The sequence below is a fragment of the Oncorhynchus keta genome, chromosome 12 (assembly GCF_023373465.1).
Source record: "Oncorhynchus keta strain PuntledgeMale-10-30-2019 chromosome 12, Oket_V2, whole genome shotgun sequence".
NCBI lineage: Eukaryota > Metazoa > Chordata > Actinopteri > Salmoniformes > Salmonidae > Oncorhynchus > Oncorhynchus keta.
This window is the reverse complement of record NC_068432.1, coordinates 8,435,249-8,449,349: the sequence shown is the minus strand read 5'-3', so window position 1 is coordinate 8,449,349 and position 14,101 is coordinate 8,435,249. Positions and strand designations below refer to the sequence as shown.

The following is a 14,101-nucleotide window of genomic DNA, read 5'->3' as shown; positions in this document are numbered from 1 at the left end:
GCACTGCATTTTTATTATTTCCACGGTAACAGAACTTTAAAGGCCTAGCTAAATAAGTCCTCCCCACCAACACACACACACATGCGCATTAACACACACACACACAAACGTAAGTTACAATGGGAATCAGGGGGGAAAAATGGTAATTTCCAAGAGTTCGGATGAGGGGAGGGAGGGATAGAGGAGGTAGACTTCTGCTGAGTTCAATTCATAAAGACTTTCCTCATGACATCTTTAATAATATTTTTAAGGTGGAGAGAGCAGTCTGCGCGGGACAGATTTTTTGTTACCGTGGCCGCCTGTCGACATCCCACCTTCTCCCCCCAGATCTCATCTAGCTCCTGCCTGCAATCCCGCAATGTTACAATTACACATCTTAAAAACCCCCATCTTATGCATTATACTGTGCAATGAATGCATGATTTCATAAGACATTTTCTGTTTGGAATAAAGTCATTTTATTAAAACAAACTCCAGTGTAAACAAACTAATTTGAAGCAACACAGACTAAAAGTCCCTGCAAGACTGAATACAATTATGGGGGGAATTAGGAACTTTCCAATTCCAAAATCATCTCAACTCGAACTGTTAGTAAGGTAAAGGAAAGGCAACAAATGGGCTCGACTGACTAGTGCCCAATCATGAGCCATTATTTCATTGCCTTTAGAAAATGATTAACAACATAGTCTACTTTCCCGTGAGAACTGCAAGCTGACAATTGGTTTATAATTCATCACAAGCGGCCACAGACTAAATCACATCAGATACTTGTTTTTGCCACCACTACTGTTTGAAGCCATCGCGCGAGCCATTTGTGTAACATACACCCCAGTTAGAGGTGGGGAGAGGAGAGGGACACCAGATTTATGTGATATAAAAGTGATTTCATAACAATTCACAGTGCATTTAAAACAGCAACACGACCATTATGAAATATTTAGCGGGCCTAAAATAATATTTTCACCACGAGAATGAACCATTCAGGCTGAGCAGCACACTTCTCTGTCGGGTCCGACACGGGAGTCCCGTGGTAAATGCAGGAGGAGGTAGGTGGAGACACCTCAACAATTGGCTTCCAACACTGTTTCACGCCCCATTTAGTCACCTGGCTCAGGGTCTCTCTGGATTTTTTCCCCTCTCTATCACCTATTTTTATTCTTCTACACTCTATCCCCCAGAGAGACAGACATGCAACACTGTGTCCTGGATACAAAATAAATATGAAGTATAATTCTGAGATAATCACTGAAATTGAAAAGGGGAGGGTCAAATATTAAATGAGAGGTGACATTTGAAAGTTATATTTCTAAGGAAACCTAGTTTGCATTTCATGAAGACAATGGTGGTTAGAAATCAGTTCAGAGGTTGCAAGTTGCACAATAACATGATGATGGTTGAAATATTAGACAAGGTAATATGGAATATTATGAAAGGTATTATGAAAACTTTTGAAACTTGAATCTGGTCGTCCATTTTGTTCCTCCAGGTTTTAACGATGAACCGAAACTTACACATTATGACTGTGTAAGGAAAAAAATAAAATGTTCTTGGCATATTCATCACTAAAGGGGATATAATTATAAAACCTACATGTTATCAATGGGCGGTCCACAGATGAGGTCAAGTTATTAGTAAATTATTGATCTATCGGGAACAACAGCATTAGGGAGAGGGATTAGGCAGGACACATCTTGGAACAAAGTAATCCACATATTAGGTTATAGATCTCTCTGGGGACGGAGCATCTTCTTGGAATCGCTGTGATGGTCAGAAGTGAAATGCTTGGGGCTTTCCTCCTCAGAGTCTGGGTTTTATGAGAAATGGTCAGGTCTCAAGCCATACACATGCACACACAGTAGGGGTAGTCTAATATTGAACTGGGGAGATAACACGAATGCACTATTCCTGCCTGCATACTGTAAATCCTAGCACTGCCTGTTCCTGTTCGCCTTAATGAGTTATTGAAGCATAATTAATTCACGGTGAATTCCTAAATTGAAGTCAGAGTTTCCATTACGATTAGGGAGCGCCGTGTTTAAGAAGAGTTTCGCTGTCATGCCTCAGATATCGCTTAATATTGGGCCCCTCCCCCTCCATCTCTCCTCATCTTCAGGAGAGTAGAAAAAGAAAGCTAATTTTCTTGAGGCTTTCATGGATTTAAATAATCATTTTATTTTGTCTGGGAACTCTAACCCTCTCATTATGTTGACGGAGAGGAATAACAGTGAGAAACACAGGCATGAGGGAGAGGAGACATGCCTTGTATCCCCTAAGCTCTAATTCGACAAGAAGTGGGTCAGCTCATGAGGAATTTAATTTGAACAGATGTCAATTAATACCCATTATGCCTGCTCTTTCAGGAGGCTGATGAATGATCTTCATCTCATGTTCTCAGAGCCGAGTCTTACATGAGAGATTCAAAAATATTTTACATGATATAGTCCTCATTTCTCCACTGTGCTGGTTGAATTGATAGCGCTAGGAAATTAGGTAGCTAGGCCTCTCTGTTACAGGGTAAAAGGAGTGTTCCGGTTCTCAAAATCTAGGCGAGTTCAATAGAGAGATGTGCTTTATTCCCTTAAAGAATGTTGAAAAACAGACACTTCAAAATGTCTTGACGTTCAGTATTCTAGAGAACATCTCCCAGTTCTCTTTTAATTGCGTAAGCTCCCGGGCAATTATGTAAGAAAAATATTATGTTCAATACATTCGGGCACCACTTCAAAGGACTGAGATGAATAAAGTTGACTAAGTTCTTTAAATATACATAAACCAGTCAAAATTTTGGACACACCTACTCATTCAAGAGTTTTTCATTATTTTTTACTATTTTCTACATTGTAGAATAATAGCAAAGACATCAACACTATAAAATAACACATATGTAATCATGTAGTAACCAAAAAAGTGTCACACGTACCAACAAAAGGAAATGATCAAACCGGTGTGATTCGACCCCTTGATTAGAACGCTTATCATAGGTGTCCATTAAAATACATGCAATAATCGGAATGCATTACTTGTCACCAGTACTTGCGAATAAAACTGTAAATACAGTATGCTACATACATACATACAGCATGTGCTTACAGTAGAAACGACAACACGATATACAGAAAATAAGGAACTTACTTTGATAGGAACGCACACATGTCCAAAGTTATTATTGGTAAGGAAAACAAGAAGGAAGGCAAAGCAAGCGCCAGCAAGAAAATGTTCCAATTCTTGCAAGACTGCACAAATATATGCATACTTGATCTGTGCAAACATGAGTGATGTGCGGGGGGCTCTCCTCGAAGAGAGAAGCTTTTCCGGCTCAGTAAAGCGTCAAACATAACAACTCACGCTGGGGCGACCATTAGAGATATTTGGAACTCACATGTGAAAAGGTTGAACAAATCTAAAGACATTTTATATTTCAGATTCTTCAAAGTAGCCACCCTTTGCCTTGATGACAGCTTTGCACACTCTTAGCATTCTCTCAACCAGCTAAATGATGTAGTCACCTGGAATGCATTCAGGTGTGCCCTGTTAAAAGTTAATGTGTGGAATTTCTTTCCTCCTGAGATAATCAGTTGTGTTGTGACAAGGCAGGGGTGGTATACAGAAGATGGTATTTTACCAAATATATTATGGCAAGAACAGCTCAAATAAGCAAAGAGAAACGACAGTCCATCATTGCTTTAAGACATGAAGGTGAGTCAATAGGGAAAATGTCAAGCACTTTGAAAGTTTCTTCAAGAGCAGTCACAAAAACAATCAAGCACAATGATTAAACTGGCTCTCATGAGGACCACCACAGGAAAAGAAGGACCCAGAGTTACCTCTGCTGCAGAGGATAAGTTCATCAGAGTTAACTGCACCTCAGAAAATGCTGTCCAAATAAATGCTTCATGGAGTTCAAGTAACAGACACATCTCAACTGTTCAGAGGAGACTGTGTGAATTGGGCCTTCAAGGTTGAATTGCTGAAAAGAAACCACTACTAAAGGACACCAATAAGAAAAAGAGACCTGCTTGGGCCCAGGACATTAGACTGGTGGAAATCTATCCTTTGGTCTGATAAGTCAAAATTTGAGATTTTTGGTTCCAAGGATGATCTCCACATGTGTAGTTTCCACCGTGAAGCATGGAGGAGGTGGTGTGACGGTGCTTTTCTGGAGACACTGTTGTGATTTATTTAGAATTCAAGGCACAATTAACCAGCACAGTTACCACAGCATTCTGCAGCGATACGCCATCCATCTGGTTTGCGCTTAGTGGGACTATCATTTGTTTTTCAACAGGACAATGATCCAACACATCTCCAGGCTGTGTAAGGTCTATTTGACCAAGAAGGAGTGTGATGGAATTCTGCATCAGATGACCTGGCCTACACAATCACCCGACCTCAACCTAATTTAGATGCTTTGGGATGAATTGGAGCGCAGAGTGAAGGAAAAGCAGCCAACAAGTGCTCAGCATATGTGGAAACTCCTTCAAGACTGTTGGAAAAGCATTCCAGGGGAAGCTGGTTGAGAGAATGCCAAGAGTGTGCAAAGCTGTCATCAAGGCAAAGGGTGGCAACTTTGAAGAATCTAAAATATATTTTGATTTGCTTAACTCATTTTTTTTACTAAATAATTATGTGTTATTGCGTAGTTTTGATGTGTTCACTATTATTCTACAATGTAGAACACAGTAAAAAATAAAGATAATTTGCAAATAAATTCATTAAAAATCCTACAGTGTGATTTTCTGGATTTTTTTTCTCATTTTGTCTGTCATAGTTGAAGTGTACCTATGATGAAAATTACAGGCCTCTCTCATCTTTTTAAGTGGGAGAACTTGCACAATTGGTGGCTGACTAAATACTTTTTTGCCCCACTGTATAAATATATACACAGCTCAAAAAAATAAAGGGAACACTAAAATAACACATCCTAGATCTGAATGAATGAAATATTCTTATTAACTACTTTTTTCTTTACATAGTTGAATGTGCTGACAAAGAAAAATCAAACAAAAATTATCAATGGAAATCAAATTTATCAACCCATGGAGGTCTGGATTTGGAGTCACACTCAAAATTAAAGTGGAAAACCACACTACAGGCTGATCCAACTTTGATGTAATGTCCTTAAAACAAGTCAAAATGAGGCTCAGTAGTGTGTGTGGCCTCCACGTGCCTGTATGACCTCCCTACAATGCCTGGTCATGCTCCTGATGAGGTGGCGGATGGTCTCCTGAGGGATCTCCTCCCAGACCTGGACTAAAGCATCCGCCAACTCCTGGACAGTCTGTGGTGCAATGTGGCGTTGGTGGATGGAGCGAGACATGATGTCCCAGATGTGCTCAATTGGATTCATGTCTGGGGAATGGGCGGGCCAGTTCATAGCATCAATGCCTTCCTCTTGAAGGAACTGCTGACACACTCCAGCCACATAAGGTCTAGCATTGGCTTGCATTAGGAGGAACCCAGGGCCAACCGCACCAGCATATGGTCTCACAAGGGGTCTGAGGATCTCATCTCGGTACCTAATGGCAGTCCAGGCTACCTCTGGCGAGCACATGGAGGGCTGTGCAGCCCCTCAAAGAAATGCCACCCTACACCATGACTGACCCACAGCCAAACCGGTCATGCTGGAGGATGTTGCAGGCAGCAGAACGTTCTCCACGGCTGTCACATGCTCAGTGTGAACCTGCTTTCATCTGTGAAGAGCACAGGGTGCCAGTGGCGAATTTGCCAATCTTGGTGTTCTCTGGCAAATGCCAAAAGTCCTGCACGGTGTTGGGCTGTAAGCACAACCCCCACCTGTGGACGTCGGACCCTCATACCACCCTCACGGAGTCTGTTTCTGACCGTTTGAGCAGACACATGCACATTTGTGGCCTGCTGGAGGTCATTTTGCAGGGCTCTGGCAATGCTCCTCCTGCTCCTCCTTGCACAAAGGAAGAGGTAGCGGTCCTGCTGCTGGGTTGTTGCCCTCCTACGGCCTCCTCCACGTCTCCTGATGTACTGGCCTGTCTCCTGGTAGCGCCTCCATGCTCTGGACACTACGCTGACAGACACAGCAAACCTTCTTGCCACAGCTCGCATTGATGTGCCATCCTGGATGAGCTGCACTACCTGAGCCACTTGTGTGGGTTGTAGACTCGGTCTCATGCTACCACTAGAGTGAAAGCACTGCTAGCATTCAAAAGTGACCAAAACATCAGCCAGGAAGCATAGGAACTGAGAAATGGTCTGAGGTTACCACCTGCAGATCCACTCCTTTATTGGGGGAGTCTTGCTAATTGCCTATAATGTCCACCTGTTGTCTATTCCATTTGCACAACAGCATGTGAAATTTATTGTCAATCTGTGTTGCTTCCAAAGTGGACAGTTTGATTTCACAGAAGTGTGATTGACTTGGAGTTACATTGTGTTGTTTAAGTGTTCCCTTTATTTTTTTTGAGCAGTGTATATATATATATATATATATATATATATATATATATCACTACATTCCTTAGTAATTGCCACAATAACATGTAAGGCAGTAAGTAACGCATTAGCCATTAGAGATACCCAGTTACTTTTGATGATATATCATATAGTTTTTACAATATTACAACATTAGTTTTGCACTAGTTGGCTGTACCTGTATAAACTACAGTTTTAATCCTTAAAGCTTGTTCTCCATCTTCTTCTTTTAGGGAGCCAATCTGTTTTCAGTTCTTTTATTTCCATTACTGATCAAAACTTGTTTTCTCATGACTGACTCTTGTCACTCTGCAGCAGACATATGGTGAGCATTGCCAAGACCGGCGCCGACTGAGATGGCCGCCTCGCTTCGCGTTCCTAGGAAACTATGCAGTTTTTTGTTTTTTTACGTGTTATTTCTTACATTAGTACCCCAGGTCATCTTAGGTTTCATTACATACAGTCGAGAAGAACTACTGAATATAAGATCAGCGTCAACTCACCATCAGTACGACCAAGAATATGTTTTCCGCGACGCGGATCCTGTGTTCTGCCTTACAAACAGGACAACGGAATGGATCGCATGCAGCGACCCAAGGAAACGACTCATAACGTAGCGGTCTTCTGGTCAGACTCCGAAAAAGGGCACATCGCGCACCACTTCCCAGCATTCTTCTTGCCAATGTCCAGTCTCTCGACAACAAGGTTGACGAAATCCGAGCAAGGGTGGCATTCCAGAGGGACATCAGAGACTGCAACGTTCGCTGCTTCACGGAAACATGGCTTACTGGGAAGATGCTATCCAGGGCGGTGCAGCCAACGGGTTTCTCCACGCATCGCGCCGACAGAAACATACATCTCTCTGGTAAGAAGAGTGGCGGGGGCGTATGCCTCATGACTAACGGGACATGGTGTGATGAAGGAAACATACAGGAACTCAAATCCTTCTGTTCACCTGATTTAGAATTCCTCACAATCAAATGTAGACCGCATTATCTTCCAAGAGAATTCTCTTCGATTATAATCACAGCCGTATATATCCCCCCACAAGCAGACACATCGATGGCTCTGAACAAACTTTATTTAACTCTTTGCAAACTGGGAACCATTTATCCGGAGGCTGCATTCATTGTAGCTGGGGATTTTAACAAAGCTAATCTGAAAACAAGACTCCCTAAATTTTATCAGCATATCGATTGCGCAACCAGGGGTGGTAAAACCTTGGATCATTGTTACTCTAACTTCCGCGACGCATATAAGGCCCTGCCCCGCCCCCTTTCGGGAAAGCTGACCACCACTCCATTTTGTTGATCCCTGCCTACAGGCAGAAGCTAAAACAAGAGGTTCCCACGCTGAGGTCTGTCCAACGCTGGTCAGACCAAGCTGACTCTACACTCCAAGACTGCTTCCATCACGTGGACTGGGACATGTTTCGTATTGCGTCAGATGGAAATATTGACGAATACGCTGATTCGGTGTGCGAGTTCATTAGAACGTGCGTCGAAGATGTCGTTCCCATAGCAACGATAAAAACATTCCCAAACCAGAAACCGTGGATTGATGGCAGCATTCGCGTGAAACTGAAAGCGCGAACCACTGCTTTTAATTAGGGCAAGGTGTCTGGTAACATGTCCGAATATAAACAATGCTGCTATTCCCTCCGCAAGGCTATTAAACAAGCTAAGCGTCAGTACAGAGACAAAGTGGAATCTCAATTCAATGGCTCAGACACAAGAGGCATGTGGCAGGGTCTACAGTCAATCACGGACTACAAGAAGAAACCCAGCCCAGTCACGGACCAGGATGTCTTGCTCCCAGGCAGACTAAATAACTTTTTTGCCCGCGTTGAGGACAATACAGTGCCACTGACACGGCCTGCAACGAAAACATGTGGTCTCTCCACTGCAGCCGAGGTGAGTAATACATTTAAACGTGTTAACCCTCGCAAGGCTGCAGGCCCAGACGGCATCCCCAGCCGCGCCCTCAGAGCATGCGCAGACCAGCTGGCCGGTGTGTTTACGGACATATTCAATCAATCCCTATACCAGTCTGTTGTTCCCACATGCTTCAAGAGGGCCACCATTGTTCCTGTTCCCAAGAAAGCTAAGGTAACTGAGCTAAACGACTACCGCCCGTAGCACTCACTTCCGTCATCATGAAGTGCTTTGAGAGACTAGTCAAGGACCATATCACCTCCACCCTACCTGACACCCTAGACCCACTCCAATTTGCTTACCGCCCAAATAGGTCTACAGACGATGCAATCTCAACCACACTGCACACTGCTCTAACCCACCTGGACAAGAGGAATACCTACGTGAGAATGCTGTTCATCGACTACAGCTCGGCATTCAACACCATAGTACCCTCCAAGCTCGTCATCAAGCTCGAGACCCTGGGTCTCGACCCCGCCCTGTGCAACTGGGTACTGGACTTCCTGACGGGCCGCCCCCAGGTGGTGAGGGTAGGCAACAACATCTCCTCCTCGCTGATCCTCAACACGGGGGCCCCACAAGGGTGCGTTCTGAGCCCTCTCCTGTACTCCCTGTTCACCCACGACTGCGTGGCCACGCACGCCTCCAACTCAATCATCAAGTTTGCGGACGACACAACAGTGGTAGGCTTGATTACCAACAACGACGAGACGGCCTACAGGGAGGAGGTGAGGGCCCTCGGAGTGTGGTGTCAGGAAAATAACCTCACACTCAACGTAAACAAAACTAAGGAGATGATTGTGGACTTCAGGAAACAGCAGAGGGAACTCCCCTATCCACATCGATGGAACAGTAGTGGAGAGGGTAGCTAGTTTTAAGTTCCTCGGCATACACATCACAGACAAACTGAATTGGTCCACTCACACTGACAGCGTCGTGAAGAAGGCGCAGCAGCGCCTCTTCAACCTCAGGAGGCTGAAGAAATTCGGCTTGTCACCAAAAGCACTCACAAACTTCTACAGATGCACAATCGAGAGCATCCTGGCGGGCTGTATCACCGCCTGGTACGGCAACTGCTCCGCCCTCAACCGTAAGGCTCTCCAGAGGGTAGTGAGGACTGCACAACGCATCACCGGGGGCAAACTACCTGCCCTCCAGGACACCTACACCACCCGATGTTACAGGAAGGCCATAAAGATCATCAAGGACATCAACCACCCGAACCACTGCCTGTTCACCCCGCTATCATCCAGAAGGCGAGGTCAGTACAGGTGCATCAAAGCAGGGACCGAGAGACTGAAAAACAGCTTCTATCTCAAGGCCATCAGACTGTTAAACAGCCACCACTAACATTGAGTGGCTGCTGCCAACACACTGTCATTGACACTGACCCAACTCCAGCCACTTTAATAATGGGAATTGATGGGAAATGATGTAAATATATCACTAGCCACTTTAAACAATGCTACCTTATATAATGTTACTTACCCTACATTATTCATCTCATATGCATACGTATATACTGTACTCTACATCATCGACTGCATCCTTATGTAATACATGTATCACTAGCCACTTTAACTATGCCACTTTGTTTACTTTGTCTACACACTCATCTCATATGTATATACTGTACTCGATACCATCTACTGTATGCTGCTCTGTACCATCACTCATTCATATATCCTTATGTACATATTCCTTATCCCCTTACACTGTGTATAAGACAGTAGTTTTGGAATTGTTAGTTAGATTACTTGTTGGTTATCACTGCATTGTGGGAACTAGAAGCACAAGCATTTCGCTACACTCGCATTAACATCTGCTAACCATGTGTATGTGACAAATAAAATTTGATTCGATTTGATTAGATTTGATTAGATTCAATTCGATGTTTGGAACATCGAATCGCAAATCACAGTATTAATACATGTAGAATTGTGACAATCGCATACATATCGTACCTAGGTATCATGATAATAGTTTCTGGCAAATCCCAGCCCATTGACAATATTTCCTTCTGAAAGCACACATTACAATTCATTGCGTCCTCAACTGTTTTGGAGGAGAAGGTCCAAGGTCCCTTTCCTCTGACCTTCTCCTCTAAATAATTTTGAGAAGAAGGCTAGGAAAGAAGATGTGATGCATCCAGGAAAGATTCATTGAGAAAGAGACACTTACTTGAGGGTGAACAGCTCCACTGTGGAATTGGGCACCAGGTAGAGGAAGATGTTGAGGGTCTCTCCTGGCTTCAGCGACTTCTCAGGCAACCTCAGGAACATGTTCTTATCCAGCTGCTTGTCCACCACCAGCTGCTTCTGGCTGGAATGGTACAGGCTGATGCTACCAATGCGGAGGAGGGGATGTTGAGAGGGAGGCTCGCCCTGTGATCCTCCTCTGCGGCCCGAGTTCTCGCCGCACTCCCCTCCGCTGTCCGGGTCATGGAGGGTGTAGTACAGCTCGGCCTGGAGGGACTCCCCGCTCAGCTCCAGGCTGTCGCTGGAGCTTTTCCTGCGTCCCAGGGGGGCCACATTGGTATTGAACCAGGTGGGGGGCAACTCCAGCTGGGCCAAGCACTGGGCAAGGATCCCCCGGAGGCGGCACGACGTCTTGATCTCGCGCACATCCCGGAAGCCGTGGAGCCTGACGCAGGGCAGCTTGTCCTGGACTTTGAAGTCATCCCAGTCGCGACCGGCGATGTAGAAGAGCACCTGGACCACGGGGTTGCTCGATAACACCCTCGACTGGACGATGAAGGCCCGTACCTTCCAGTTGACCGTTAGCCGCCCGAGGATGTCCAGAGGGCTGGAGGGCTGGAGGAGGTCCTTGGATAGGCTCTGGTCCTGGGTGAACGGGCCAAAGGTTATGTTAACGGAGGGAAACTCCTTGGTCTGGAAGACCACAAAGCTTTCGGAACGCTGGAGAGGGTTTTTGTTGGCGGGGCTACCGCTGCTTTGGCCCGAGGACCTGGTCTCTCGCAGGAAGAAGGCCAGCTGGGCGTTGGAAAGCTTGAAGTTGGCGGGCAGGTAGATGTCCGGAGGGGTGGGGGTGACTGCCGAAGAGCTCAGGAGAGCATCTGGGCTGGTCGGGGATACTTTACCTGCAAATGCTGAACACAGAGAGATGGAAAGAGAGAGAGTAAAAGGTTAGAATCTTTACAATGCAACATGTATTTCACCATTTTGCAAATTTCACCTGCTCTTCACATGAAACTGCCACAGATAACAACAATTATCTGATAAAGAAACCGTATGTGTCAAGTGGCCTGCAGGCAGATTGCCCATTGTGTCCAATGAAACGGGTTGTACAAGTAAACAAGCTGCATGACACTGATTTCATCGTACCTGCTGTTCACAAGATAAACAGCTCAACACCACACACTCAATCGGTTGTTCCTCGAGTTCAATAACACACCAAGAGTCAGTTTTAAAATTGACAGAGAAGCTAACAAATGGACAAAACACACAAGCTTTCAAAACAACAAGATATTTGACAAAATGTAAAAGAGAAATAGGGAGATACTTTAGAACAAAATAGAGTGGGAACAAACACTCAAACGTGTTATCTGATGACAAACTCTGGGAAAAGAGAACAAATAAAAAACATGTACCCTCGAGCTATAAAATACAATCTGCTCAGACATAGGACACAGTCATAAAGAAACAGCATTGATGTAACATACTTATCAGTAGTACCAAGAACATGAAATAAATGTGCCAAAGCCTTTCCAGACAGACCAAATCAGAGATTAAAAGTCCCATATTCCAAATCGCCTGGCATTGAAAGTATGTCCTCAAATAGCCCTTCAAAGGAGTATATCCAATCATCAGTAGAGGGTTTGCAGTCACCAAGTTAACAGATTGCGCAAAAAAAAATATATCTCATAAATCTCCTCAGATATTTGCAGTACTAGAACAGATTCCTGGTGGTTCCCTTGCTTGCGCTGCAGCACACAGCTGTGGGGGATCAACAGAAGTTCTTGAACTTGTGCTTACATTCCCTTTGGTGCAGTTGTGGTCCACAGCATAGACCCACAGAAGCTCTTTGAATCCAGTCCACACATGTCGCTCCAATCTGGCAGCTGTCCCTGATAGACCAAACCCCTCTTCGCAAGCCCGGGTTTAATACTGTAGACAAAGCCTTGACACCGCCCTGTCTCGCCACACCTAGCCTCAGTCTATAATCAACATTTGAGCTCCCAGACAGCGTTAAGACACACAGGCCTCAAAGGACTATTGCACCACACACACACTCGTAAAAAGAAAATACTGTTCAGCTCGATTTGTCCTCTCCCACTGGACATGTTCAGGAAGAGGCTTTCGTGTTTGTGTGAGGCAGAGTGTGTGAGAGAATGAGTGTCTATGTGTGTTGGACGGGAGGGGTGGGAATGGGGGAGGGATGTACTACTTCAATGCATTCAGGCAAAGAGAGTGAGCGGGAGAAAGAGAGAGGGGGGGGATTAGGTAAAGATCATAGATGAATTAGCTCTGCCTGTCCCCTTTTCTTCTGCCACGGCCCCCTGAGAAAGATAATGAGGATGCCTGGGGAGGGTTGGGGGTGGGGGATTGACTACTTCTGCCCCCCAAGTGCCTGGAATCCCTACAATAAAATAGAAAGGAATTATTGGATGTGTGTGTGGTCCAAGCCTACGCTCAGCATCACGCTCAACAGGGGGTCGAAAAGATGAAGGCGCCTGTTGTTCATTCCACCAGGAACCGTTTCACTTATTTCCACATCAAGAACATAAACAGAACAATTCTCATCTCGTAATGGGATATATGTTCTTGAACACTTTTTATCAGTTCTCGTCAGTCATGTAACCGATTTTCTACAGGGCTACGGCTGATTCTGCGCATCTGCTTGAGTAGCCTCTGCCGAGTTCCCAACAACCAGTGTTCTGATATTCAGGGGAAATGGAAAGAGAGCCCATGACTCGACTTCCGCTTATGGACGTTAACAAGGCGACACTACATTTGAACTCTTCCTCCACATTTATTGGACTGGTTGAACAGTATTCGAACTACAGTTTTTTTCTTCTTCTCGTCAATACCATTATGTAGAGGGTCTAATTTCAGGCATTTGCTACATTAGTTTAATGCTTGAGGAACATGAGTACTTTTCTGCCGAGTGGTCTGAACCATATGGTGTGCTCCTGCAGTGTGGTTAGACTCTGGCAGTCTGAGGGCCAGGCAATGAAGTGCCTCTTAAGGGGTCTGACATGATACTCTCAGCTCTGCAGAGCAGCGCAGTTCCATTACGAGACTTGAGTGTCTCTTCATCCCTTTCTAAACACGCATAATGCACACGGATTGCTCTTGTTAAGTTCCCCATCCCCCCTTCTGTGTACTCCAGCCCGATGTACGGGCTGATTGAGGGGGCGTGATATACGGGCCCAAATGCACTGGGGGTGCTCCTCCACTCACTTTTCCTTTGCTGCTGTATCAAAGTGGGGTCGGGGTGGATGGGGGCGCAGATGGGGCTTACAACAGAAAACCTGATACCCCCCCTCCCCCCTATTTGGCTTCCTATTAGACATAAGGGCCAAATTGATTGGCTTCTCTTCCTGTTGCATGCTCCGTTACATGATACCCATCTGTTGGGTTGGGGATATCAATGAGTAGCTAGCAACACCTCAGGGCTCTTTCCATCTATCAAGTTGCTTTCCCTAATGGGGATTAATGAAAATGTCTGACCACAATTGGATGTTGAGGTTGGGGCTATTT

At 45.0% G+C, this 14,101-nt stretch overlaps 1 protein-coding gene across 2 annotated transcripts in view; it reads right to left on the bottom strand.

Annotated features, from left to right (window-relative positions):
• Window positions 1-14,101, bottom strand: part of LOC118390928 (transmembrane protein 132E-like) — a 367,227-nt gene that overhangs the window by 101,274 nt on the left and 251,852 nt on the right. Inside the window, exons 1-2 of one of the 2 annotated variants that reach the window (XM_035781769.2) lie at window positions 12,061-12,666; window positions 10,560-11,487 (exon numbers count right to left, since the gene is read on the bottom strand). In XM_035781769.2, coding sequence (XP_035637662.1) covers window positions 10,560-11,487; window positions 12,061-12,205 — 1,073 coding nt within the window. In that variant the 5' untranslated portion in view covers window positions 12,206-12,666. Of the gene's footprint in view, window positions 1-10,559; window positions 11,488-12,060; window positions 12,667-14,101 lie in introns of those variants that run through there. The other variant, XM_035781771.2, reaches the window with a different exon arrangement.